This window comes from Ceratotherium simum, chromosome 2 (genome assembly GCF_057802395.1).
Source record: "Ceratotherium simum simum isolate JZ-2026a chromosome 2, ASM5780239v1, whole genome shotgun sequence".
Taxonomy (NCBI): domain Eukaryota; kingdom Metazoa; phylum Chordata; class Mammalia; order Perissodactyla; family Rhinocerotidae; genus Ceratotherium; species Ceratotherium simum.
In genome coordinates, this window is record NC_141901.1 from 96,194,279 (window position 1) to 96,220,493 (window position 26,215).

The 26,215-nt window shown below is 41.8% G+C and overlaps 1 protein-coding gene across 2 annotated transcripts in view; it reads right to left on the bottom strand.

Moving 5' to 3' along the window:
• Nucleotides 1–26,215, bottom strand: part of CACHD1 (cache domain containing 1) — a 208,221-nt gene that overhangs the window by 18,819 nt on the left and 163,187 nt on the right. For both annotated transcript variants that reach the window (XM_087449533.1, XM_004431450.3), the window contains exons 8-16: nt 25,408–25,557; nt 21,067–21,300; nt 17,197–17,346; nt 16,434–16,557; nt 15,517–15,634; nt 11,668–11,836; nt 6,828–6,970; nt 5,974–6,155; nt 4,747–4,857 (exon numbers count right to left, since the gene is read on the bottom strand). In XM_087449533.1, the coding sequence (XP_087305659.1) occupies nt 4,747–4,857; nt 5,974–6,155; nt 6,828–6,970; nt 11,668–11,836; nt 15,517–15,634; nt 16,434–16,557; nt 17,197–17,346; nt 21,067–21,300; nt 25,408–25,557 (1,381 nt within the window). The remainder of the gene's footprint in view (nt 1–4,746; nt 4,858–5,973; nt 6,156–6,827; nt 6,971–11,667; nt 11,837–15,516; nt 15,635–16,433; nt 16,558–17,196; nt 17,347–21,066; nt 21,301–25,407; nt 25,558–26,215) is intronic.

The following is a 26,215-nucleotide window of genomic DNA, read 5'->3' on the forward strand; positions in this document are numbered from 1 at the left end:
TTTAGACAACGAACCTGAGCAATTATTTCTTTCATTTTATAGATAAGAAAACTGAGATCTCAAAGGTTAACTGCCTAGTTTAAGGTCATACAAAGCTTAGTAAAAATAGCATCTAGTTTTCTTTCTCTAACACTAAGGTTGGCTCTACTCAAAATACAGCTCATATTCTAGAACAAGGCTCTCCTGGTTCACAGGCCAGTTCTTTCTCCATTCTAAAATGCTACTCTCAAAAAAATGAGGGCCAAGGAAGAGTATGTTGGGCAGTACAACATGGTGCTTGCTAATCTTTGGTTCTGGAATCAAGCATCTGGGGGCAAATCCTGGTCCTGTTGGTTTCTATCCATGTGGCTCCTGAGATGCTACTTAACCTTTCTAAGCCTCAGTTTTCTCATCTGAAAATGGGGATAAGAGTAGTATCCACTTCATAAGGCTGTTATTGGGATCGAATGAGATGGTGTGTTTACAGTGCTTAGCAAGATGCCTAACATACTGAAAACACCCAATAAGGAGAAGTTACTCTAAAGAAAACTAGACAGAGCTCAAAGCTCAGGCCTAGACAGAGAGTGAACTTATTATTCTTTCAGAGAAATTGTGAGATATATCAGAAATATGGACTTCTCACTTGGAACCCAGGTTCTTTTTAATCTATGTTCATGGGTGGCTGGAGGGGCTTGGGTTGCTTGGCCAATGAACTCCTGTACTTTCGTGGCTGGGAATTTGCAGGGTTTACCCAACATGGAACATTCCAGGAGCCCATCATTACCATCATCTAATAGCCTGATTTCTTTATAAAGAAAATACCTGTTATTGACAAAAACCTTAAAAAATAGTAACTGGAAAGCTCAGAATAAACTTCCCAAGATAAAATCCTCTTTTGGAAAATCAGAACTTGGGCTGAAATTAGCTTTGCCATGTAGACAACTGCCCCCTTCTGGTTACCACTGATTACACTGGTTACCACTGGTTACCACTAACTTACACTAACCTCCATTCCCAGTGCTCCCCCCCAACCCCCTCCAAAAAAAAACCTCTAGAAAAAGTGACCATGACCTGTAATGAAATTTCTATCAGAGCTTTGCCGTCAAAACTGTGTTTGGTATGGGATGGGGGAGGACCATGTTGTGGGATTGTCTTTGAGAGGCTATTGCCTCATTAAGAGCCCCTATTGTTACTGAAGTAATGTTAACTCCCCCATGGAAGAAATCCAAGACCCAGTTACCTCATATGGGATTTGTGATTTGTAGCAAATAATGTTTTGCTGAAGCATCAGTCAAAAGAAGTTTAAATATCTCTTGGTTGTCCAGGAAAGAGGGATGAGTCTAAAGAAAAGCCATGATCATAGTAATGGCTTCCATTTACTGAAGAGTCACAATTTACAGGCACTCTGGTGGGCATCTGAATATACAATTTCAATTACTTCTCATGGAAACCTTATGAGGTATTATCATTTCCAGAAAACTGAAGCTTGAGAAGATTAAGCATTTGGCTAAAGTCACATAGTGAATAACTAGAAGAAGCAGAAATTTAAACTCGCAGCATCTTCATATCCAAAGCACATACTCCTAACCGGTAGGTTATCCTGCCTCCTTAGATCTGCACAGCACTCAAAGAGTTTCCAAGCAATTTTATGCGATCTATTTAACTTCCTGCAAAGATGTCAGGAAGGAATTCTAGTTCTCATTTTATAAATGAAAAATTAGGCTTAGAATGGTTAAAAGACTTAAACACGACTGATCACATTTTATTTATGGTATCGAGACCAGAGTGCAAATCTGGCTCTTTCTACAGACTACAGCTGTCTCAGCAGAAAATACAACTCAGGTTTTTTGGGACAAGTTCATTTTGTTTCTAAACTTCCCCTATGACTACCCTCTGCTCCAATATGATCAACATGCTGAAGGAAAAGCCTGCAGATTGCCCATGTAAGCCTAGCATTCATATTTCACCTGCATTTCAAAAATGTACACTGTTACCATAGCAACTCATAAAGAATACCCTAGGAAAATCAAACCAAGCCTACATTTCTGAGTACAACGGACCGTGCTGTTTGCAGCACTTGTGTGCGATTTTCACTGCCAAAGACTCGTCTGACCAGTCCTTTAATCATTGACTGTACTTCATCGTGTCTACCAGCATTATCATTCTCTAAAGAATACACGCTCAGGTTCTCAGGCCACTGATGATGCGAATGGAAGAGCCACAGCACAGCTACTACGAGGAGCTGATAAGTGAGCACTGAGATGGACGGGGCCCTCCCCCAGCTATCAGCCAAACCACTTCTGAAAACCAAGAGCGAACGAGAATGCTGCATGACAAGTTGAACAGTAGCTTAAGTTCTCTCTTCTGACTTATTAAAATGCCAGAAATTTAAAGCATAAACAGCATGATGATAAAAATAACTACCATTTATTTGGGACTCGACATTGTCAAGTACAGTGCCAGGTATTTTACACGCTTCATCTCTCATTCTCATTCTATCAGTTCAACACAGGCATTGTTACCTGTTTCACACGAGGCTCAGAGAGGTCACGGAACATAATAATAATAATGATAATAAAAGAAGTATTTAACATTTAACACTGAGCCCTTACCGTGTGCCAGGCACTCTTCTGAGAGCTGCACATACATTATTTAACGTAATCCTTAAATAATCATCTGAGATGGGCCCTAATACCCCTCTTTCTTAGGTCAGAAAACTAAGGCAAGAAGGAATTTGTTCACAGCCACACAAACAGGAAATGGCAAATCGCCTTTTCCAGAGTGGAATCACAACTTAGGAGGAGGTTAGGTTCTCACGTTGGCACACGAGGCCACAATCCTGGTAATCATTTGAAAAAAGAACCTTCACCGAGCCCATATAGCAATACATCCATTAAAGCTACAGGTGCTTTGGTTGAGAACCAGAGGTGGTAGTTGACTTGCATTCTCAACTATGCCGAATGAAAAATACATGGCTTCAAATAATAAAAGCACGCTCAGCTAAGGAAAACGTTCAAATGACCAAGTCCATGAGAATGCACACTGATCACGGCAAGAGCAGACACTTATTCCTGGAATACGCTCTCATCGAGCGGCGGGTGGACAGAATTCAGGATTTAATCAGCCATTTAACTCTTGTTCAACTTGAATAGCTAAACTTGTGTAGGTTAAACACACTATAAAAAGGAGCCAAATAAGGTCATTGAACTCAGGTTTTTCTAACCGGAAGCCCACCATATTTCCATCATGTTTCATTTGGACTGACCATAGATACTTGTAAACAAACTAAATGCAAGTTCTTCCACCCATCCAAATTCCAACAAAAACACGCACACATATGTCTACGAGCATAAAAATCTGCACCTCCCTGCAGCAGCCCCCCGAGGCCAACAACAAGAACATTGAAAGAAAGAAAATTCTCTCTTGATAACGAGTGGCCAGGTGGGAGAAGCCTGATGGATCGCCCAAGACTGAGTGAGATGCTCGTGGGTCATCGTTTTCTCCCTACCCCCTAACAACATCTTTAAGAGCCCATTCTGGCTCATGTCATTGTCATTGAAGATCAAAGTGCCTCCCATCCCCTCAAAGAAATCACATTTGTCTACTTTTTCTCAACTGACTAGAATATGTAGGAGGGATGACGAGTCTCCTAGTCAGGCGATAGTAGGCGTATGCCTGACAGATGGTCTGTTAATGAAAACATAGAAAAGGTCTGTTCTAAATGAGTGTTACTTGTTTACATGTGAAATATTACATTACGGGAGCAGCTGACAGAGCCAGATACCATGCCCCTCAAAGGAATCAACATTTGGCTGGTGGCAGGGCCCTGTTTTCCATGGAGACACAGGTAATGATATTGAAATTCCACACAGTACTGCTTCCCAATCCTTGCTCCCAAAGAACCTGCATTACAAGAATTCTACGGAATGTCAGTCATTTGATACATAATGAGCACCAGTGAAAAGCATCAAGTTAAGCAAGAAAACCTGTCGCCCATAAATTTTAAGGCATCATTACAGGTACCAGTCAAACTGTGGTCTTTCTTGGTTGCTAGGGTAAAACACTATTTGTATAACAAAGGGATTAAAACAACACATTCGACTTGCCTCTCCACCCAACATTTCACTGACAATTGTAGCTTAAATTTGAAGCCTCAAAAGCAGGAAACACAAAACACTCTAAATATATTTACAGTGATACTGACATTTTATTGCATCCCTGGAAAATCAATTTTCAAATGCCTTTTTATTTTTCAAGAGGCAGTGCAAGGATGAAGTAGAAACAACAGGAACAACAACAAACTCCCATATTCTGAAGAGTTAGATCCAAATACAAGAGGTAATAAATTTGATGTTTTGATACTTTTTTTTCTTCCCTAAGTATGCTCCTTTGCTAGAGAAACACTCTCTAGTAACGATAATTGTTGGCTTCTGCTGCTATTTCTTTGGTTGGCATTTCTACAGACTGCTCTCCTGAATCTAACATCTCTCTTTTTCTTCTTCATAAGCCTCCTCATGGCTGCCAGGAACTGGGCTAAGAGCTTTTCATCAACTCAACCAAGATAACCTTGTGAGGTAGGTACTATCCCCCTTTTACACAAGTCCGAGGGAAGCTCGGGGAACCCAAGATGGTGCAGCTAGAGAAGACACGAACACCTCAGCTTGCCTCACTTCAAAGGCCATGCTTTTCTACTAATCTTTGGTGTCTACTATTCAAATTTTTTAAAATATCCTCGATGTGTTTAAGAAATTACTAAAAAATTATTACCTGGATGAGTGAATTGTGTGACTGATGGTCACTACATAGCCAGCTCCTCCAACATCTAAGTATGGGCCGGTCAAAGAAATCAGCCCTGGGTTAGCTACTGCATGGAGATACCTAACAGAGACCAAAGAGAGTCGTGTTATTTTAGCATATGAACAACCACTCTGTAAACTTCAAAGAAAAGTGGGCTTGTAACTCTAAAAATATTTCTTATAAATTGTGCCTGTGCTACATTAGAACTCAAAAGGATTCCTATCTTTTATGTCTGACTAGCATCAACACAAGCAGTCAAGAAAGTCTGAAATTCTCTTTTTAAAATAGACACTGAACTCAGTATATATCTGAGCTTTTTTTTTTTTTTTTAAAGATTTTATTTATTTTATTTTTTCCCCCCAAAGCCCCAGTAGATAGTTGTATGTCATAGCTGCACATCCTTCCAGTCGCTGCACGTGGGACTCGGCCTCAGGATGGACGGAGAAGTGGTGCCTCGATGCGCACCCGGGATCCGAACCCGGGCCACCAGCATTGCAGCGCGCGCACTTAACCACCAAGCCACAGGGCCGGCCCTATATCTGAGCTTTTAATAAGATCAATAGCATAGCCGTTTTAGAGGCTAAAATAAACTAATGAATGCAATAGAAACAAATACAATTTGGCACATAAAAATGCACCCTGGATACCATGGTGAGGGGGGGAACAGGCAGTAAGAATAGCGACTCATGAGGGACTCAGGCACTAAGCAGCATTAGTCTGGAAATTCTGTTTTTATGCCCAAGTTGCCCCCCTACTATAACACCTGACTAGCTTTTGTTTTGAAAATCAGAGTAAAAGTGAAGCCCAGAAGAAAAAAATGTTTCTGAATTCATACGTGTTCTTTGTTCACAGGTCATACGTGAGCTGTAATGCGAGCCATAATCATGTGCAGTGAAATGAAGTCAATGCACTACAGACACATTGTACACAAGGCAGGACTCAGAAGAACCACTAGGAACTGAACTGGCCAAGCACAAAGCATTTCAGTCTCACAATGTCAATGACGAGATAAAAATAGTCGACAGAGGAAACCCCACAAAGCTGTTGTTAACACTACATTTAAAAAAAAGATTCAAAAACATGTTTTCACTGCCATCTTATCTAATGTGACTGCCTGATGTTGCTTTATTGTATGCATTTATCATGTCTTTCCAGGATTGAGGGGAACCTTCGATAACGGAAGCCCCTAAAACTCACCATTGTCTCCTTGTGGGATCAAATGCTTTGTCCATGAGGGAACCAGGATAAATTCTGAGGACGCCATTGGGCGTTGCTATGTAACGGCGGACAATGTAAGTGTTCAGGCTACTCATTTCCATTTGTGTCATCCATTCATCTGTGACGTGGCTGGTAGCCATTACTTCATTTCTGACAGAGAACTGGGAAACAAAGGAAGACAGAGCAGGGATCCTTTAAGTCTCGCATGAAAAGAGAGTGGACCGCTGGCAGGGCTTCCCAAAGCTCTCTTGCAGAGAAGCCAAGCCCCATTACCTCTTACAAATCTTTCCACAGCAGATGGATACAGCCAAACTTGGTGAAAACAAACACCTACTGAAATATAGTCAGTGGATATGTGATTTACTCAATTGTTCATCCTAGCAAGGCTTTCTGCGTTTAAGAGGAAAGATCCCATAGTGAAGCATTAAACACACACATGCACACACACGCACACACACGTGCGCGCACCAGCTAAATCTGTGCTTCTTCAACTTCATCATGTGTATCTCAGCAGACAGTGGCGGCACTTGACTTTTTCCCCTGAGAAAAGGGAAGCTGGGAAAGTTTCCCTGGTCTCTAAATCACACCCCCTACCTAGAAAACCCCTAGTGCATCTAAGGCCTGAAAGGGACTCTTCATCTGGCCCACAGGGCTTCTTAATCCATCAGAAGGGTCATTACCTACCAGCCTCCTGTGGGCCACACGCTCTCTGGCTCCCCAGCTGAGAGGCACAGATCCAGAGGGGGGGCTTCCCACTTCAAAGGTCCACTGCCTGCGCCCCCGCCAGGCCTGGGGAGGGGTACAGAAGGCACGGGGCCCCACGCAGCACTCACTTTGAGCCCCGGGTTAGCGATGAGTCGAGTGTTGTCACTGAGATAGGCTGTGTAGTGCTCCACCATGCGCTTTGTCTCCGGCTGGCTGAGGTGTTCGTAGGGGGAGGAAAAGCTGCCAGCAGATAGCATGACGGTTGGACTTTCTGAAAGAGAAGCAGACAAAGCCAGCCTGAGGACACGGAGACTGATGATCTCAGGCCCAGACAAAAGCGTCGCTAAGGCTCTGCCATCTGTCACTGTGATGGCTTACAGTCTTCCATAAGGAACGCAAAGAACTCCACCCAGAAGGAGCTAAAAAGGAAGAAAAGCCGCATTCTCTCCCTTCAGGGAGCTTACAGTCATGAGCGAAACAGAAGAGACACATACAAATACACGCAAGTGCCCCAAATCGCCAAAGTTCAAAATATCTTTCTTTTTTTGCTAAGGAGGATTTGCCCTGAGCTAACATCTGTGCCAATCTTCCCCTATTTGTATGTGGGTCGCCATGACAGCATGGCCGCTGACGGGTGGTGTAGGTCCGCGACCGGGAACTGAACCTCGGTGGCCGAAGCAGAGCATGCCAAACTTAACCACTAGACCACGGGGCCGGACCCAAGATAAGTTAGATCTACACATAACATCTTGCACTTGTTAGGATCAAAGAGGCAGCGTATGACATGGAGCCAGACTGGGTTGAATCTGGGCTCCACCATCTCCTGGCTGTGTGATATTGTGATATTGGGCGAGTTGTAATATATACAATGTTTGTCTCATCTGCTAAGTGGGGGAAATTGTAGCACCAATTTTAAAGAGTTGTAGTGAGAATTCTATTGGTTAACATATGTAAAGAAAATGAGTTAATAAACATAAAACATGTAGAACAGTGCTCGGCACATGGCAAGGCTCTGTTAACTATTATTGTTCATATTAGTATCGATATCTGGGAAGAAGGAAAAATGGGAATAGTGGAGTCAATGCAAAAATCAAACAAAAAAATTTATTCTCACAGACGGGGGCAGCCAAACTTGGCATCAACATAAGCTTGTAGAAATAGAGTAGTTAATGTATACGTATTTAATTGTGGGTCCTATCTAAGAGGAAAACCTCAGTTTTCTCTATTTAAGACAGAAATCCTTGCAATGAAGTACATTATGAAACAAAAACATTTCATCTTTGTCTTTGAAATTTTCTACTGTTCAACCTCATCTTATTATTATTTTTTTTTTGGTGAGAAAGATGGGCCCTGGGCTAACATCCGTGCCTGTCCTCTTCTACTTTATATGGGACGCTGCCACATTCTGGCATGACAAGCGGTGCGTCAGTGCGCGCCCGGGATCTGAACCTGCGAACCCCGGGCCGCTAAAGCAGAGTGTGCGCACTTAACTGCTATGCCACCAGGCTGGCCCCCAACCTCATCATATTTTTAAAAGCTTCAGAAAGCACTCTCCCATGTCCTCTCATTTAAATCTGTGGGTCATTTTCTATTCTTGCATTAGCTCTCACTCATGGTGCCTTGTTTCCTTGTGGCCTGGTTATCTGCGAGTGTGCTGGATATTGTACTTAAAAATGAATTTGTAGGAACAGCTGAGGCCTAGCAGGATGGGAATACTATCCTCCAGAGAGGACTGTTGTTTGATTCTGCCAGAAGCCACCCCCCAAAACAAGGCGGAGTGGTAAGGTGGAGACAGTTCCCAACAAGGAGCCAGGGTACCTGCCTAAGTGCTGCCCTGTGGGACTTTGCTTCAATCAGCCGGTGACTAGCTACTGCCTGAGGCTCCCGAGACCACTCAGATGTGGGGAATCCCAAGTCAACGGCTGATTCAGTTTCAATTCACTCTTACCCCGCAGAAGTCGCCCTTCTGGACGGCTGCTGAAAGCATGTATGTGTGTGGGGTGCGGGGGCAGAAGGGAGTGGCTTCATTTATTAGTCTCTACCTTCGGGGGACCCTGGATTTGACTTCTGCCTCTCTCCATAGCTCTAAGAAGCTCCCTAAAGTGGTTCAATTTCACAGCTGTTCCTTCTGGATTGGTCAATACGTGCATTGCAAAAGTGGCTTTAAGTGTTGGCTTGCTTCTCTGAGCTCTTATCTTCTCCCAGATTTTGGCTCAGTAATTCCTCAGAATCATGTCTGTTCTTTGATGCCATTCAAGAAGATTTTCTAAAAAAAGCTTCCATACTGGAGTTTTACTTGTTCTTAGTGGATGGGTCAGAATTATCTAGTTGCCCATTATCAGAAGACATTGCTTCCAGTAATGCCATATCTCATTTAATTCTCACAGCCTAGGATTAATATTATATTCATATCAAGGAGGAGAAAACCAGAGGCTTAGCAAGGTTAGGCTGCCTAACAGGGTGCTGTGGATTCATGTGCACATGCTCATGGGTCCTCCGTGCAAGGATGTCCCAGAGAGAAAGGATGGTGCCTGAACTCAAGAGCTGAGGACTGAGATAGAGAGACCAGAAATGAGGAAAATAATATAAAAATAACACAATAATGTAAGAAATGTCAATAGGCAGGGACAAGAGAATGGGACCAGAGGTTAGAGGAGGAGAGACTTCTTGGGGAGTGGGCCTTTCTTGTGGTGACAGAGACTGGGAATCTCAGAGAAGGCTGGGGCAGTAAGATGGATTGAGGGAGAAAAAGAACCAAGATACAGAACCCAAAGATTTTGTCCACGAGGTAGACACATATATACATACATGCATACTTAACTACATTGGATGATGAACTCTTATAAAATTCCTCTTCCCCTCTTTGTATACCACGAAAGACAATGTCCCTCCTTCAGCCCTCTTGTAGGGAGCTCTGACATATTTAACAACTTGCCTCAAAATCCCCATCATCAATGAAATCAGATGGAAAGCACTCATTTGCTGTCGTTTCCCTTATTTTCCATTCCCTTGTTATTATACATTAATTATCTTGTTTCACTTTCATTACCAACTGATCCTAAACTGTCCTCTATGACCCCTCAGTGCACTGGGGGGTTCTACCACCAGGTGATGTGGGTGGTACGGAGGGAAAGCCAGATACTGGCCTATGTGTGATCAAGCACCAGTTCATTAGTTGTATGTAAGGTATTTGCGCTGATAAACTCCACATTTTCTGAGCATTTCTGTGAGACAGCACTGTCTAATTAAAATACAATGCAATCCACAAATGTAATATACATTGTAGCCACACAATAAAAAGAAACAGGTTGAATTAACTGTATAATACAGTTTATGGAACCCAATATATCCAAAACATTATCATGTTAACATGTAATCAGTATAAAAAATTAAGACTGTATTTTACACTTACAGTAAATCTCAACTTGGACTAGCCACATTTCCAGTGCTCAGTAGCCACACGTGCCTAGTGGCTACCATACTGGACAGTGTAGCTCTGAGAGATTATCCAAAGGAAATTTAAAAAATCTAGGCTTCAGCTTTTTTCTCATCAAGAAAAACTGCTGCACTTCACTATCTCAAGTCTCAAAACAGTGACCTCATTTTACCAGCAGTAGTGTTTAAGCTTGTTCCCATAGTACTTACGAGAATTATGCACATTTTAGCTTTTCAGTAAGCATTTCTTAAAAATATGAATTAAAGGGCGTACATACTCTTTTGTATAAAAACAAAAGAGAAAACCCCAAAAACCTAAATCGAAACAAAGAAATGTAAAATCCACTTTTCTTTGATTGACATCTCTGGCTCTCTCCAAGCTGTCTACACTGCAGGAATGTGTCATAGAAGAGACCTGCTCTCCTGATCTCATATCCAGGCAGAAACTCTCTCGGATGGAATTTAAGAGGACCCAAGCATAAGTGCTCTCATTTGGAATCTGGAGACAAGCAACCTCTGTCCTCGATCCTCTTCCCACCTGTGCCCCCTCTACTCAGCTGGCCAGTTGTGTGATGATTCTCAGTTATTCACTTTTTTGAACCCCAAGTATTTTCAACAGTGAAAGAGAGACCTGTTTTACATACCAAGTGTACTGTGGTGTGTCGACAACACACATCACAAATGCCTGGGATGTGCCTGGCAGATGGCAGCATGCAAGCAAAGAGGTGGCAGCACAGCATGGCAAGAGCACGAATCACAGCTCAGCCTCACCATTTTCTGCGTTACCTTGGGAAATTATGGATTTCTGATAAACCCAAATGTCCTCATCTATAACACATCAACTTGGAGGATGGATGTAAAATACCTGGTACGCAACACACACACGTAAATTCCCTTGGCTTCCTTTGAATTCCTTGCCTATTTCCTAAGCTCTTTCGAAGATAGGGACCTGCGGTAGATACAGACGTGCCATAGACGTGCACAGGTCTGCTACTCTTGGACCCCTTTTACCCTTCTGGGGATACCCACTGTGTATCCCCAGATCTGTGCTTGCCTCCAATGGGCCATACCTGTGACTCTCTTTGACGGACTGTCATGGGGCTACTAAAGCCTCTTTTCCCAGCACTAGCAGAAAGTTCAAAGTGACTAAGGAATATGCAAGTCCAGCTCCCATTCTGGAGTCTGGGCAAACTGCAGTGTAATTGACACTCCAAGCCCTCTACAGGGTTAGGCTGAGGCTAAAACTTCACCTGAAATCAAACTCTTGCTTGCTTTCTCCTCCTTCCCTCACAACCTTGCTGGTTTCCTCTGAAAGTCCACCCTTAATAAGTGACCAGCACACAAATCCTCATCTCAGCGTCTGCTGGAGAACCTGATCCACAGTGGGCTTCAAACTGTTTGTAGCCACATTTGTATCTCCAAAGTGGCACTAGATGCATTAAATACCTTTTTTAAAAAATATTCAAACTGATGTTTATGGTGAGCTGCTCTGAGTAAGACCACAAAGGCAGCTGAGAAGTGCAAGGGCTTTACCTAGGGTGGCGAGCTGCTTGAAGTGGAGGCAAGCACTAGGCTGGCCTAGGAGGTCCAGCCGGTGGTACAGCAGCTTGCTGCTGGGGACAGTGTTGAGGTTCTTCAGCTGTTTGACAGGTATTTCTGGTTGTATCACCACAATACAGAGAATAAATGAAGTGTCTTGTACCTGGGGAAAAAAAAATCAAGGGAGAATTTCTAATAAGGAAAATGAAGGTTCATTCCTGGGGATAGTGACTTTGTCTACATATTTTCTGCTATCTCTGCCTTCTATCCCCACATAGAAAAATATTTGATGAGTGAATGAAAGACATGAAGACGAGGTGACAGAAAATATCTCTGGCAAAAAAATTACATTTTCAATTTTTTTTCTGATCTAGGGAAATTAATGTATGTAACATAAAATCATGGAGCTAATGAAAGGATTACAGTAAAGTCCCTTTGAAACGTGACCCTGGCTCTCTTTTGCTTACTTAAGCTAATGGATACAAGCTGGAACACGGCAGATAAATACAATACTTATTTCTGTTTGGGACTGAAATGCATTTAAAAATACACAGTTGGTTTTGCAATGAGTGATCCGAGAACTGACTATTTTAAAAGCCAATTGTGAATACACATACACAGCCCATAAAGAATCTGGTTTATTCATTCTATTCCCAATGAACACTTTCTCCTTTCCTGGTTGGAGATGACCTAGATCTCAGACTCACGAAAAGCACAGATCCAGTGGCTTCCTCACGAAGCCTGCCTGACTGGTCACTTCAGACCAGGACAGGTGAACGTGCTGCAGCTTAGCCTAATTCATCGAGCTCCTGAGAAATAAGAGAATTTTCAAGTTCACTTTGCTCCTAGAAATGGATGGTTGAATAAAATTTGCTGGGAAAACGTCCACCAAAGAATCAAAAGCCAAGTCAAGCTACTTAGTTCTAGGCTCCTTGACTTAAAAATACAAAAAAGCCAAACTTCTCTAAGTCCATTATATTAGGAAACGGACAGAACCTATTTAAAAGATGGTTTGTAAATAAATGAAGAGAGTGATAACCAGCTAAGTCAGAACCAAAGGACACTGTCTTATAAAGCAGCCCCAAAGATTTACTTAACGATCAAGGAGAAATTTTTAACTAGGCAGGTTAGAGTTAAGTGTAATTGAGGGTTTACGAGGATGGTCGCAGAATCTTTTTAAACACAGGAGAAACTTGCATCTTCCTGGAATTGCTTTCAAGTACTGCTGCCAAGGATATTCAATTAGATTAGCAAATGTAATCCTCTTCCTCCACTCCCAAGTTATGAAGTGACAGGGTGTTCTGAGTGGCATCTACCATTTCCCCTCTTTCCACCTCACATAGTCATTCTTTGAGTTTGTTTCCTGTGCAGTGTGTTCCAAGGAACCAAAAGACAAAAACTTTACCAGAGTGACTAGAATATAATCTTATAATTGGTTCTACTCTGTAAGAGAAAAATAAAAAGTTACCCTAAGCTTCTAACAGCAAGTCTTCATAAATAGTCCTTAGCTGGAAAGGAGAACAGATTTCAATCTAGGTCTTTCTACTGTGTTCTTAGCTGAAAAAACAGTCTGTGCATTAAGGAACTATAATGTATCTAGAAGGGCCCTCTGTGACTGGGGAGTGGTTTTTTTCACTGGTTGCCCATGGGATTCATGTTTTGAAGTGAGCCACGCCTGTGTAACACAGGAACATTCTAACACCTTCTGATCATCGATCCTTCCTTCTGTCACAGCAGGCAGCCTCCTCAAATGCTCAAAGATGGACTTGGGTTACACAGTGACAGAGAAGTAGTCTCCTCATGCTGCTAACATAATCTCTCACGTTATATTTAAATTAATTCAGTGAAATAATCCCTCAGTATCTGCTATATCTATGGATGCAAAGCAGTTTAACCAATTATTCTCAACATAAGTTAAATCTTTTTGGATTATAGTTAGTAGATGAATCCATTCTATTCCTGAGGACAAGATGAATACCTACTCCCTTCCCCCACAGTAACTAAAGAGAGCTTAAAAATATTTACTCTTATTGCTAGGTAACCAGGCAAGCCTTTTTTTTTTTAACTTCAATCTTATTATTTATTACCTCTTTAATTTTTCACTTAATAATGATGTTCTTGACATTTTCAGAACTCTGAGAAAGCTTACACTTCTACTGAAGTGATGACATGATTACATCCACTTGGCCAAGTAGAATGGCCAGAATTTACCAGAATCACTGAGGAAAAACTATCTTAGGAAGATAACACTTCCAAAATGTTAACATTGGGTTTATTTATCACACAAAGAAGGTCTTAAAAATGTCTACATTTATTTCTTTCTCTTTTAATATGAACAAATATTAAGGTAGATATTTTCCCAGGATGCAACTGAGTTACTTTCAATCAGGATATACTAGAGGTAAACAATCTCCAATTTCATACATAAAAGTATTTTTCAATTAAATATTCTGGTGTCTGGCTCATTCTTTCTGACACGAAAATTATGCAATTCATCTTTATTTAAAAGTTGTATAAATATAAGGGCAGATGGTGCAGTCATTACCCCAAAAAAATCCTGAAGATGAGCTGACTCAGAAAATTTCAAAATAGACTTTGACCTTCCTCAAATCTGTATTATCAAACAATAAAATATCAGTAGAATTAGGCTTGTAAAGGTAAATTTCTCAAAAGGTTTCATTTATTATTTTGTTTGTTTTTGTTTCTCTTCTAGAAATCACTGTTGTCATAATGATGCTTTAGGAACCAAACAAGAAGTCAGAGGCGAGTCACGTCTAAAGGCATGTTGGCTACTTGCAATTCCTATCATTCGCACCAGACACAGGCACTGTATTGAGTTAATTGTTTGCATCCATCACTAGGCTGGATGCTCTCTGAGGGCAGAGAGAGTATCATCCTTCTTTATCCTTCTCAGCTCACAGTAAATGCTCAACAAGTGGTTCTTAAAGGGATGAACAAACAGATCCATTTGGAGCCAATAGGTTAAACATGAGAAATGGCTGGGCAAGGGAATCTCAAGTATGACTGCATTTTAAATTTAGTCATTAAAATTTCATGATAAAAATGAAAGTCCTCTCTTCTTTTGGTCAATTACAGCACCAAGGGCCCCATAACAGCATCCTTATTCTACGTTGGGGAAAGAGAGTGAAGGACAGAAACAACGTAACACGGACAGTACGTGTTAGGTTCTATTTCTCTATGGTCTTGAGGACTCCTACTGGGATGAGGCCAGTACGTGGTGGCCACAAGGCATGGCTAAACTGTCACCGCACTGTGGTGAGTAGGAATAATCCAGATTCTAATTGGCAAGTTTCTTTTCCTTGGAGAATGTCAGTAGAGGGCGTTTATGCTTTCGTATCTCCTTTTCAACTTCCAACTTCCACAATCTGAGTTTAAAATGATAAAAATTTAACCAGATATAATCTAAATGTGTATTAATAGGAGACTGTTTCAAGAGATTTGGTCCATCTACATAAAGCAATGCTACATAGCCATTAAAGGTGCATGTACACACAGATATATACATGAGTGTGAATAAAAGTTGTCTGGAAATTGATCTAAGTGCTTACTTCCAGGGAATGGTAGGTCAAAGGTAGGAGGGAGGGAAGGGCATGGTTTACTTTCTACTTTATATCCTTTTATATGGTTTGACTTATTCATCATGAACAATGGTTTTATAAACAAAAAAGGAAAAAAATTAAGAACATCTGTGGAATCTCCTCTTTTTCCAATCACTTTAAAACTGATTACTAACATTATCAGACCTCAGTTCCCTAGAAATCCCACATAAAGAAGAGCTGCACCCTGCAGCTCCTCAAGGCAAGGTGACCTCCTCTCTCTCACCATCTTCCAGGCATAGCTCACGTTGTAGGCCTCCTTTCCAGTTTCCCTCAGCTTGTTTATGTGCCAGGACAGGGATGAGTTCACCGGGACTGCGATAATCTGGCTGCCCAGAGGGAGGCTGTGTTGGCAAACAGAATGAAATACTTCAGGCAAGAAGATAAAATTAACGCTTAATTAAAGGCAGGGGAGAAGCGGTGAGTCAATGACCACCTCCTGATTTTGAAAAGCAATGGAACTCATCACTTGTGAAAGAGATAATGTGAGATTTTCAATTTTGTGAAAGCGTCATGTCAGCTCTGCACTAAAATCATTCCTTACTCTCCACCCCTGCCCCCAATTCTAATTCTTTCCAGAGACTCACTTGTCTCAAATCACTCAGTCATTAATTTACAACCAGTGAGCACAAAGACCTGTTTCTTTATAGGTTACCATCTGCCAAAATAATGTATCACGGTTGGAAAAAGTCCAATCTGTTCTTTATTTCAAGAGAAAATGCTGTATATGATTGTGCTGTCAACTTGGAATGGACACTATTTTGCCAAGCTATTTTTTGGCATGCTGTAGAGCTGGTCCTCAACTTAATCTTTTATTTTGCCAACATTTTTCAATTTGGTATAACTGGAGTATTTTTTTAAAAAGAGATAACATATATCTGATTTTACAATTAAAGGCAATGTGAACATAGAATTTGATTTATAAGACATTTTCCTCAATAGTTCTAAGAGACCTTACCTGTTATACAAAGTAAACAAAATTTTGGCTACTCTTCTTACAGAAAAATTACTGAGTATACTTTTGATAATGTTAAAGTAATTTATATACTTGTTTTATATCCTATAATAAACACTCATGTTTGACCTCAGTGGGTCCTATTCTCAGAGAAAAACAAAATACTACGACCCTCACCTTTTCCTTACCTTAGGATATTTTGCCGAACCAACTCAAATTTGGGGATGTTTTCATAATGAATGATGTCCGTATGAAGCGGGGGTTCTGATAGTAAATATGGCCTGGTAAGAGATGGGTGCATAAGCGTATACCCTGAAATAAGAAAACAAAATACATGCTATGGGAAACATACTGTAGGAAGTACTGATTCCAATAAAAACGTCTATCTTAGGTTTGACATGTGGGATCCTCTGGGATGGCTGCCCAATACTCCACTTCTCAGTATGTAACTCACCAGTCCAATAAAAACTCACCTTGTTTTATGTGTTCCTGCATAAAACTCCTGAAGTGCAGAAAGATGTCTTAAATTATCAAACATCTGTCTAATCAAGAATACTTTGGATGTACTGGTCATTTGGTTTTTGTCTTATGAAATGTTCTAATCTACCTCATAAACCTTAATGCCAGTAAATCTGAAGGTAACAATATAGACAGAGAAAAGATCTAAAGGATCACAGTCTCCATGTCATTCAACCCGTAAGTCTAATTTCCTGATGTTACAAATAACTGTTACCTACTCCTTAGCACAACATAGAAACAAATGCATCATTTTTAGCTTCACTCTGCCATCTTTATGGTGTTCCATACAAACGAGCAGTCCTAGTGACACTGTGTTTCTATAAATACTATCATTTTCCTACTTTATTTATCAGTATCAGAATAGCTACAGATTATTTCCTTCAGGTTGCTACAGAAATCATTCTTTCCTATGATTAATTCTTAGCAGATTACCTTTGTCATCTATGAGAAAAGTATAGGAGGCCAAAGAATCTTGGTAATACGTCACGTCTTCAAGGATGTAAGCCAGGTTCACATCCACACCTACAATTCCCAGAAGTAGGTTTCCAAAATAACAGGGTTTACTCACAGTCATTATCAAACCTGTGGGTTAAAAACAAACAAATGCAAAGGATAGCAGAGAAGGCACCGGACAGACTGGAATTGTGCTCTAGAGAACCACGAAGGCTAACATCAGCTGTCGCAATTTTGCTGGGAAGACCCAGTAACCAACCACTGCCTTTGCAGAAGGCATAACTGAGTTAGAGTGTGAGAGGAATACTCTTTGTGGGTTCAGATGTCTCAGCTAATTTAAAAGAGGCACTTTGGACATTTTCCACTATTTTTTCACATAAAAGGACATGACATTCCAGATCAGTGTAAAAACATCAGCAGCACTTAATACATCACTCTATTTCCTGAAGTGGGGAAGATTCAGCTGAATTTGAAAGACCACTGGATAAGAATCTAAAAATCCGGGTTCTAGCTCAGCTGTACTCCTAGTGTATTGTACATATGACATTGGACATAACTTCTCTGAGCCTTGGTTTCCGCATCTGTTTAAATGACACAGTAGTAACTGCTTTACTGATTTCTAGGGTGTGTTAGATGAAAAGCGATTATGGACAAAGGAAAGCTATAAGATACAATATTTCATTAATGTGTCCTATAATCAAAAAACAGGAAGATGATGAGAAAAACTTAGAAAGGTATGGAATCTTGGTATCTGACCACTTGGAACCCCGAGTAGCTAAAGGAGACACTAAGTTTCCAATGGAATGTATTTCAAGTCACTTGGGCCAGGAATTCACAAACTTCTATGGAAAGTGCCAGAGAGTAAATATTTTAGGCTTTTTGGGCCATACGGTTTTCTGTCGCACATCCTTGTTTGATTCTTCTTTTTTTTAAACAAAGTTTTAAAAATATAAAAACCATTCTTAGCTCATAGGCCATACAAAACCAACAGGCTATCTAGGGAAAGGGCGTAGTGAGGGAAGGCATTTGTGCAGAAGGAGAAAACGTGAACAGTGGGTCAGTGCGCGGCCCTGAGCCTCAGGACAGCTAGGCTCTCCTCCCGGTTTCACTACTGAGTTGGGTAAGTTGTGTCACCTCTGAATGCATCTCTTCACGTATCAGACGGGGAGCTGAGACAAAGCTGTATAGGACCCCTAACAATTCTACAATCCTATGGCTCTAAGTAAAACTCAGAACAGAAAGATTAATCATTTCTCTCCATCTTGCTCTTGTACTTTCCTGCACTTGAGGGCACTTTCTTCCACACCTTAGCAGCACATCAGAAAGCCATTCGTCTAGAAACACCCAGGAAAGGGATCTGGATACTCTTGAAGACTTCCATAAAAAATGGGCTTTGCACAGAGAATCGAAGTATTATTCAGTTGCAGTGATTGCCATGGCCCAATGATGCATCTCATGGAGGAGGAAGTGACACAATGCTGAAAACCAGGGTGAAAAGTTATGCCATGGGTGTCTATTTATTAGAATTTCAAAAGCATTCTTTAAGCAGTCAACATTTAGAATGCTATCTATCTATCTTACCTGTTTTAAAACATTTAAAGATAATACGTATTTAAGAAGGTTTTAAGAAATGCATTTTGGAGGAGGTTTTGGCCCAGGTACCCCTGGACAAATGAGTTATAAATGATGGGAGCAGCACTGTGCGGGCCGGCATGGAGACAGGTCATAATCCACACGCCACATTTCCCGGGGCTCTAGTCTAAGATTAAACCTGTTTTCATAGGGCAGTAAAGTACAACAGAAATACTCTGTGTCTGAGACAGCATGTTCACTTCAAATGTCTGTTCACCTCTGGATACACTGAGAACCAGTCTTAAAAAAGAAACAGTCTTACTTTCCAATTATCAACTCGGACACAAGACTCTTCATCCCATTGTGGCAAATAATGCTAAGCTCTTGCTACACTTAACGAAATCCCCAAACGCCCTCTCTACTTTAACCTAAAACACACAGACTTGCTTTTTAAAATAAATATATGTCCAGTTACTGATATTTGAATCTGCGGAGGTTTTGAATTAGAGCCACGTAAACGTGGGCTGTCCCCACGTCACAGAGTTAGAGGAGGTGTCACCCAGTAATCCTAGGGACTGAAAACACAAAGATGAAAACACACACTCTCGTAGGAGAAGGCAACAGACCAGTAAACCAGTCATCGAAGCCCACTGCATAGGATCCATAAAGCAGGCCCTGAGGACTAAACTGGAAAGCGCCAGCCAACAGGGAACTAGAGGTTTGCACACACTTTGATTTGAAGCATTCAGGGTAGTTCTCTGGGCTGTAGAGGTAAGTTTTAGAAAGGGTCCTGCTCTACCTGATAGCACTAATGGTAACAGAACTTGACTGCATAATCCTCCCTGCTCATACAGGACTCAGATTCTACATCTGTCTTTGTTCCTTTCACACAGTATTAACATGATTCATTGATCTGTCTTTTTCTTATCAGACTTAAATGCTTGTTGAGGGTGGGATGTGTGCCTTACTCATCATTGCCTGACACAACACTTGGCTGGCACTCAATAATGTTCGTTAAATGCATAAAAGGTCACTTGCATTTAAGACTTGACATTTCCCTATAAAAGGAAACAACCTCATCTAAAGGTGGGAGTTTCTATTCTATGCACATCTGTGGGCCCCGCCAGAAACAGGAAGGATAAAAAAATTGAGGTGTAGCAGCAGCTACCGTATTTCTTCTTTATAGAAAGAACATGCTTACTTAATTTCTAGAAAACACACTATTACTTTTTCTGTTACTTTTTATACATGAGTTTTCTCTGAATATTCGTATTTGTGAGAATTCCTAGTTAATGGAACATGAAAGAAGATTTCATATGGGGATGGTGTCTGTCTGGCAGTAATCGGCTGTCTCTTCAATCTTCTCTGTCAAAGAAGAAGGGGGAGAAGAATGTGGGGAAAAGGATAAGCAAGAATATGAGGAGGAAAAGAAAAAGGCCGTACTTTTCCTGAGCACATTCTGCTGGCCAGGCATTATTCTAGATGCTTTGTACGTATTAGCACATTTAATCTTCCAAATGCCTTGAGGGAAATATTATTGTTCCCATTTTATACAACATGAAATTGAATCATGTGAAGATTAAACAATTCACCAACATCATATTGTGGGTAACTTGTGATATTAGGATGATGATGAAAACAACAGTAATAATAACAAAAGTAAAATAATAAATAAATAGAACAAGAGCAGTAATAATTATTGAGAGGTATGCCAGGCACTAATAGATCTGATAATCCTAATAACCTGAAAGACTTATTACATGAAAGTTTTAACAGATGACTAAATGGGAATCAATGAGATTAAATTAGCAAGGACAACAACTTCAGTGGTAGGGTGGGATTTGAAGTCCTCTCTTGTGCCAACCATGGTATGACTACACCATGTGGCCTTGCCTTTGAGGCTGAATCCTAAGCAATTCTGAGCTTCATTTACCACCTGCTATGCAAAGTTACTCTTTAGTTCCAATTCACTAACTTTTGGACACTGGGGAATCCTCACAAAGCCTCCCCAGTAGCTATACCCATTATGTTGACTGAGGCTAGGGCAATGAGGAAGAAAGAGGGCTGGGGATTTCTGCTATAGAAGATAGTGCTACTAGACTGATGGCATGTGGCTATGCAACCCTCTGACCAGAAAAGGAGATGCCCACTCCCTTGCCTGCTCAGACCCTCTAATGCTCACAGGCAAGTATTGAACAACATCGAAAAGTTTCTTCCTGTGGACTCATGCCCTTCTCTTTTCCCCTTCCTTTAGTAGGAAGCTTTCTCCAAACTCACCATCTCCCATCTCATCAGAGAAGGGAAGGCTAAAGACAGCTTCATCAATCATCCGGTTGGGAAGGTTGGTATAGAACCTGCCGACCGTGGTCTCCAGGTTACTCAGTTGGTTCAGCACCATCATGCTGCCCTTAATCACAGGCAAGGCTGTCCGGTCCAGGACACCATACTTCCCCGAGTTCTGTTCAGCCAGGTCTCTCAGAAAAGCCAGCTCTTTCAGACCAGTCACTCCATCTGAAATGGAAACCCAGGGGAAGACAATGTAAAGCGAAACGGTGTATATCCATCCAGTAACCTTGCCATTTAGATCTAATAAGGGCAGGGATGAGGTCTTGCAGTGCCAAAGGGATCTTTGCAGAGACGATCTGGACTCAGCACACAGATACCAGTTCCTGCTGAGGAACAAAGCCTGAGGCCGGGTCCTTCCTCAAATAGTCAAGAGGGCAAAGGGATTCTTCAAAAGGCAGTGATGAAAAACACATGAGTAAATAAATGAGCCCCATTCAGCAAGAATGTGTTCTCTCCTAAAAGTTTAATTATAAAATTCAAATTACCTTTCTGCGTTTAATATTTGAAAGCAAAAATAATGATTAACAAGTCTGTATTTAATTTAAATTAGTAAATGAAGTTGTAGGAGTATTAAAGGATGGAGGTTTACCATTTCATTTCTTACCTCTTCGCCTATTAAACCCTTGCCAAAGTCTCATGCAACTAAATGAAAGAATTACGGATTGCATTTAGTGATGCCTCCAAACCCTGTTTTTTAAGCTCATTTTAATTACAAACGTTTTCATGCTTGGTATTGTCAGGATAATACTGGATTTGATTTACTTACTGTATATTTTTTACATTTTTTAGAGAGTTTTAAAACCTTTGTAAAAGATCTAGGCATACTGGGATGTATTGTTCTACACCATCTGTAATCTATAGCACAAAAATAAATCTAATAAACCTTTCTTAAAATTTTGGTTTGCTATTGTTGGAAGACAGTCAAAAGGATTAGTAACTGATCCCATATGGGCACCATTGTAAACAAATTCAAATGATTTCAGGCACTACCGAGATCCTACCAATGAGTTTTAAAAAGGCTTTGCTTCATGTTCTTGAATTGTTTAGTCATTTAAAAAAATCTGAAGAGTTCATGTATGTGGCTTCATCATTTCTAAATAGGGAGTATATATACTTCTAGCCTTGGAAGTCCATTTCTAAAGTCATGGCAGGATCTAATGGATATAAATTTCTTTCTTAACACATTGTATTTAAATAACTTGGATTTTGCTCCACTCATGTGGTGCTAAAGGAAAGTCAGACCAGATCATCATTCCCTTTGCTTGACATGGAGTTGAGCTGTGGGGGGTGAGTAGTACACTCCAGAGTAAAAGACAGCACAAAAGGCACAACCGATCTCTGACCTTATGCCCTTAAGAAGCTTGCAGAGGTGAATGAGAAAGGAGACCACTCAAGGCAACAAATACCTTTCCTTTCTTTGTCATGTACTGCTTGGCTCTCTCAGAATGTAAAAGAAAAGTAACAAATGGGAACATCTACCAGGCAAAGAAGAACAGTGTGGGATGGAAGCTTGTTGAAGACTGGGCATTTTATGTCCCTCCATCTTGAAATGTCATGCAGGGGTGGCAGCAGGGTCACTGGGTGGCAGACTGGTAAGTACACTGGACTATCTATCACCAACAGGGTCATGCTGGAAACTACACTTCCCAGAACCCCCTTTCCTGTACACTTCCAGGTTAAAGGTGGCCAAAAGTGAAGTGCTGTTAAGATTTGAGAGGTGAAATGAGAGATGGTGAGAGACAGACCCACAATGCTCCCTTTTCCAGCTGGGGGCTTGCTCACCAAGAGCAACCCCAGGCCCACTGCAGACGCTTCGCCGAGAACTCACAGGAGTAGCAGCCGTAAAGAGCCAACCACCTCCCAGGGACTTCTCCACCAGACCTCCTGCGTGGCCTCGCATGTGCGCAGCTTCCAGACCTCTTTGCAAGCTCCAACTTGTTCCCCTGTACCAGAGCTGGTTACTCAGCTCAGAGTTGTCACCTCCTCTTCTTGGATCTTTACTTTTCCAGTTTCCCCTACAATTGTGTACACTCTAATTCTGAAAATAAATTTGGTATACCAAAATTCTCATAGTGGCTCTGCTTCCCTATTTGAAGCCTGACTGACAGAGGGAGGGAATGTGTCAAGCCTAGTGAATAAGGCTCAGAGACGGCATGTGGAGGGAGGGACGCAGTGAGGATGTATGCCTGCCTAGACTAATAGGAGAAAGAGAAGAAATAAGGGTGGCTGGAGGGAAGTAACCAGAGGTTTGAAAGAATGGAATTATCAGGGCACAGCAGGTGCATAAGATACTCTGGTGGGAAGATGTAGACTGGGAAAGAGATGGGTGACAAGGAAGCTTCTTTACTCAGTATCTGCCTGGGCGGATCTTCAGATCTCATGAAAAAGAAGTGATCACTTCCTTTTATGTTTCCTTACTCCTGTACTATTGCATTTCATCTAGTTGCCTTGCTGTCTGTCTTTCTCACTGAGTTGTAAGTTTCTCTGTATAATACAGCTCTAAAACCTCAGTGCGCTACGCTGGACACTGGAGGCTCAATACATTTTATTTTCCTCCCTCCTTCCCTCTCTCCTTCCTTTCTTGCTTTCTCCTTCCCTTCCTTCCTCTCATGAGTGAAAGAAGCTAAACCATAGGAAAAAAAGAGCACCAGGCATCCAAAGATGACACTGAAAGGTAGGTGTCTCAGGCAAAAACAGGCCACCCTGCCCACCTCGGCTGTGCTCAGCATACAAAGAAAACTAAGACCTGGTTCATGTCCAAGAAGCTCACATTCTTGTGGAAAGTGGAGGGAGAAGGAGGAGAGAACCACACGTGAGCACATCACTTTAGCATAACGTGCTGCATGCTTTACAGAAGCAAGCACGACACGCTGGGCGACATGCGATACTGAACAGAGAGCTGGCCCTAAACCAGGTGGGAGAGAGCACCTCTCCCTCTGAGGGTACTGAGCCAGGAAACCACACAACCTCCATTCACTCCTTTAGCTGGCAGTGAGGACCTGTTATTTACCAGGTACTGTGTGAGGAACTTTAAACACGTATCTCATTTGTTTATTATCAGAGCAAGCCTCTGCAGATTTGATTATTTTCATTTTACAGATAAAACTGAGGCCTAAAGAGCTGAAGAAACTCGCTATGAGCTACACGGCTAATCAATGGAGACGAACTCAGAACCTCTGGACACCGCACCCTGTGTCCTTCCATGTGCAGTCCATAAGACGTCTGGGAAAGAACCACACTGGCCAAAATACAGATTCCTGGACCCCACCTAAGAGGGTCTGCATAAAAATCTGATGACACTGCCTGCGAGTCCACACTTAAAAAAATACACACCAAGTAATCCTTGGCACATTAAAACATAAGAACCACTGTCCCCAAAGCACGTGGTTCTCATGGGAATCTGGAAGTGGACAAGAGAAATAAAAGATCATAGATGGGAAGGGCTGCTGATCAAGACACACCCTCTTAAAAAGAAGAGACTAAGGCCAGCTTGAACACTGAGGGCCAGAGGCCTGTAGAAGAAGATGTTTTAGGAGAAGAGCTGTGCATTAACAGGTGGGGAGATAAGACAGAGCAGCAGAAGGAAAAATATTGAGTATTTCCTCAGATTTACCAATTTACTAAACCATTCACATACTGTCTCATTTAACAGCAACAAAATCAATCTTAACGAGTACCTAGCAAGTGCCAGGACCGTGCTGGGTGTTCACTGTACAGTGGGGCTGATCTTCACAACAACCCTGGCAAGTCGGTAATTCCTATCTCACTACACAGCTCGGGAAGCGGAGGAGGAGACAGTGGCAAAGAGGCTTCAGGTGGTGATTCTGCACGGAAAAAGGATATTCGCAGTCCTGGTTACACAGAAGAATCTAGGTCAGTCCTTGGGCTTCCTGCAGCTTGAGTCAATAAGATAAGTTAATAACCTCCACACAGCGTCAAAATCCAAGAACATGAAGGAGAAATGAAAAAAACGGAGTTGTGCAGAATCCTCTGCAAGACCACAAACCTGGAGGAGGTTCAGAAGAGAGCAGTTGGTTAGAGAGAGACGAAGAGAAGGGACCTCCTAACACAGGCCTGAATGCCAACACCAGGTAGAGAGAAGACAGGCTCGGGAAAGGGAGTCGTGTAGTTGCCTCTTGGGAAGGGAGCTGCGTAGTCATCTCTCATGCCCTTCATCAAAGTGCACCGTTATGGTTCTTTTTTATTTTTCTGAAAGCAGCATGCACTTAGGGACAACTTTCATCTGAAAGAGAATCTCGAAAAGCTACCTACCGTTCATGAGGGCGTAGGTGAGAATCATTACAGAGTTGTTTAGAAAGCTATTTTCTTCATTGATGACACGGAGAGTCGCTTTCTTATCATCTTCTGAGGAGTCCTTTGATGTAATGCCAGCTGACAGGTACATTATGACCATGTCTGTATCTAAACAAAAACATACAAATCGAACATTGGAGTGGATTCTGGCCACAGTAGCGGTTCTGCTTCTTCTTCGTGCCCCGGACTTCCTCGCCTTGAGTACCTGCCGGGCCCACAGTTCCTCCTCCTTCCGTTTGAAGCTGGGCTTTTATCTCCCTGTCTCTGCATCACTTCCACCCTGCCCTCTTCGGGCAACGAGGACTCATTTATCCAGTGTCAGGTAAAGGGATGCTCCTAATAAATGCACCAGATACAAGAAGGTGATCTCCTCTAGGCACCCAGGTTGTGGTAATCTAGCCATCCCAGATGGAAATCTCTCCCGCCCTCTGAAACGGAGGACTCAGAACCTGATTTCCCGTCCCTCAGTGGCTCAGGGTCTTCACCAGGAACACGCATTCCTGGGGGAACTAGGCTTGAAAATGGCGGTTATTCCAGGGCTCCTGAGACACGTAAGGTTATTTGTTCCTACACTAAGTAGTTCTAGAAACCTGTTTTTTCTTTTCTTTTTTTGTGAGGAAGATCAGCCCTGAGCTAACATCCATTGCCAATCCTCCTCTTTTTGCTGAGGAAGACTGGCCCTGGGCTAACATCCGTGTCCATCTTCCTCCCCTTTATATGGGACGCCGCCACAGCATGGCTCGACAAGCAGTGCATGGGTGCGTGC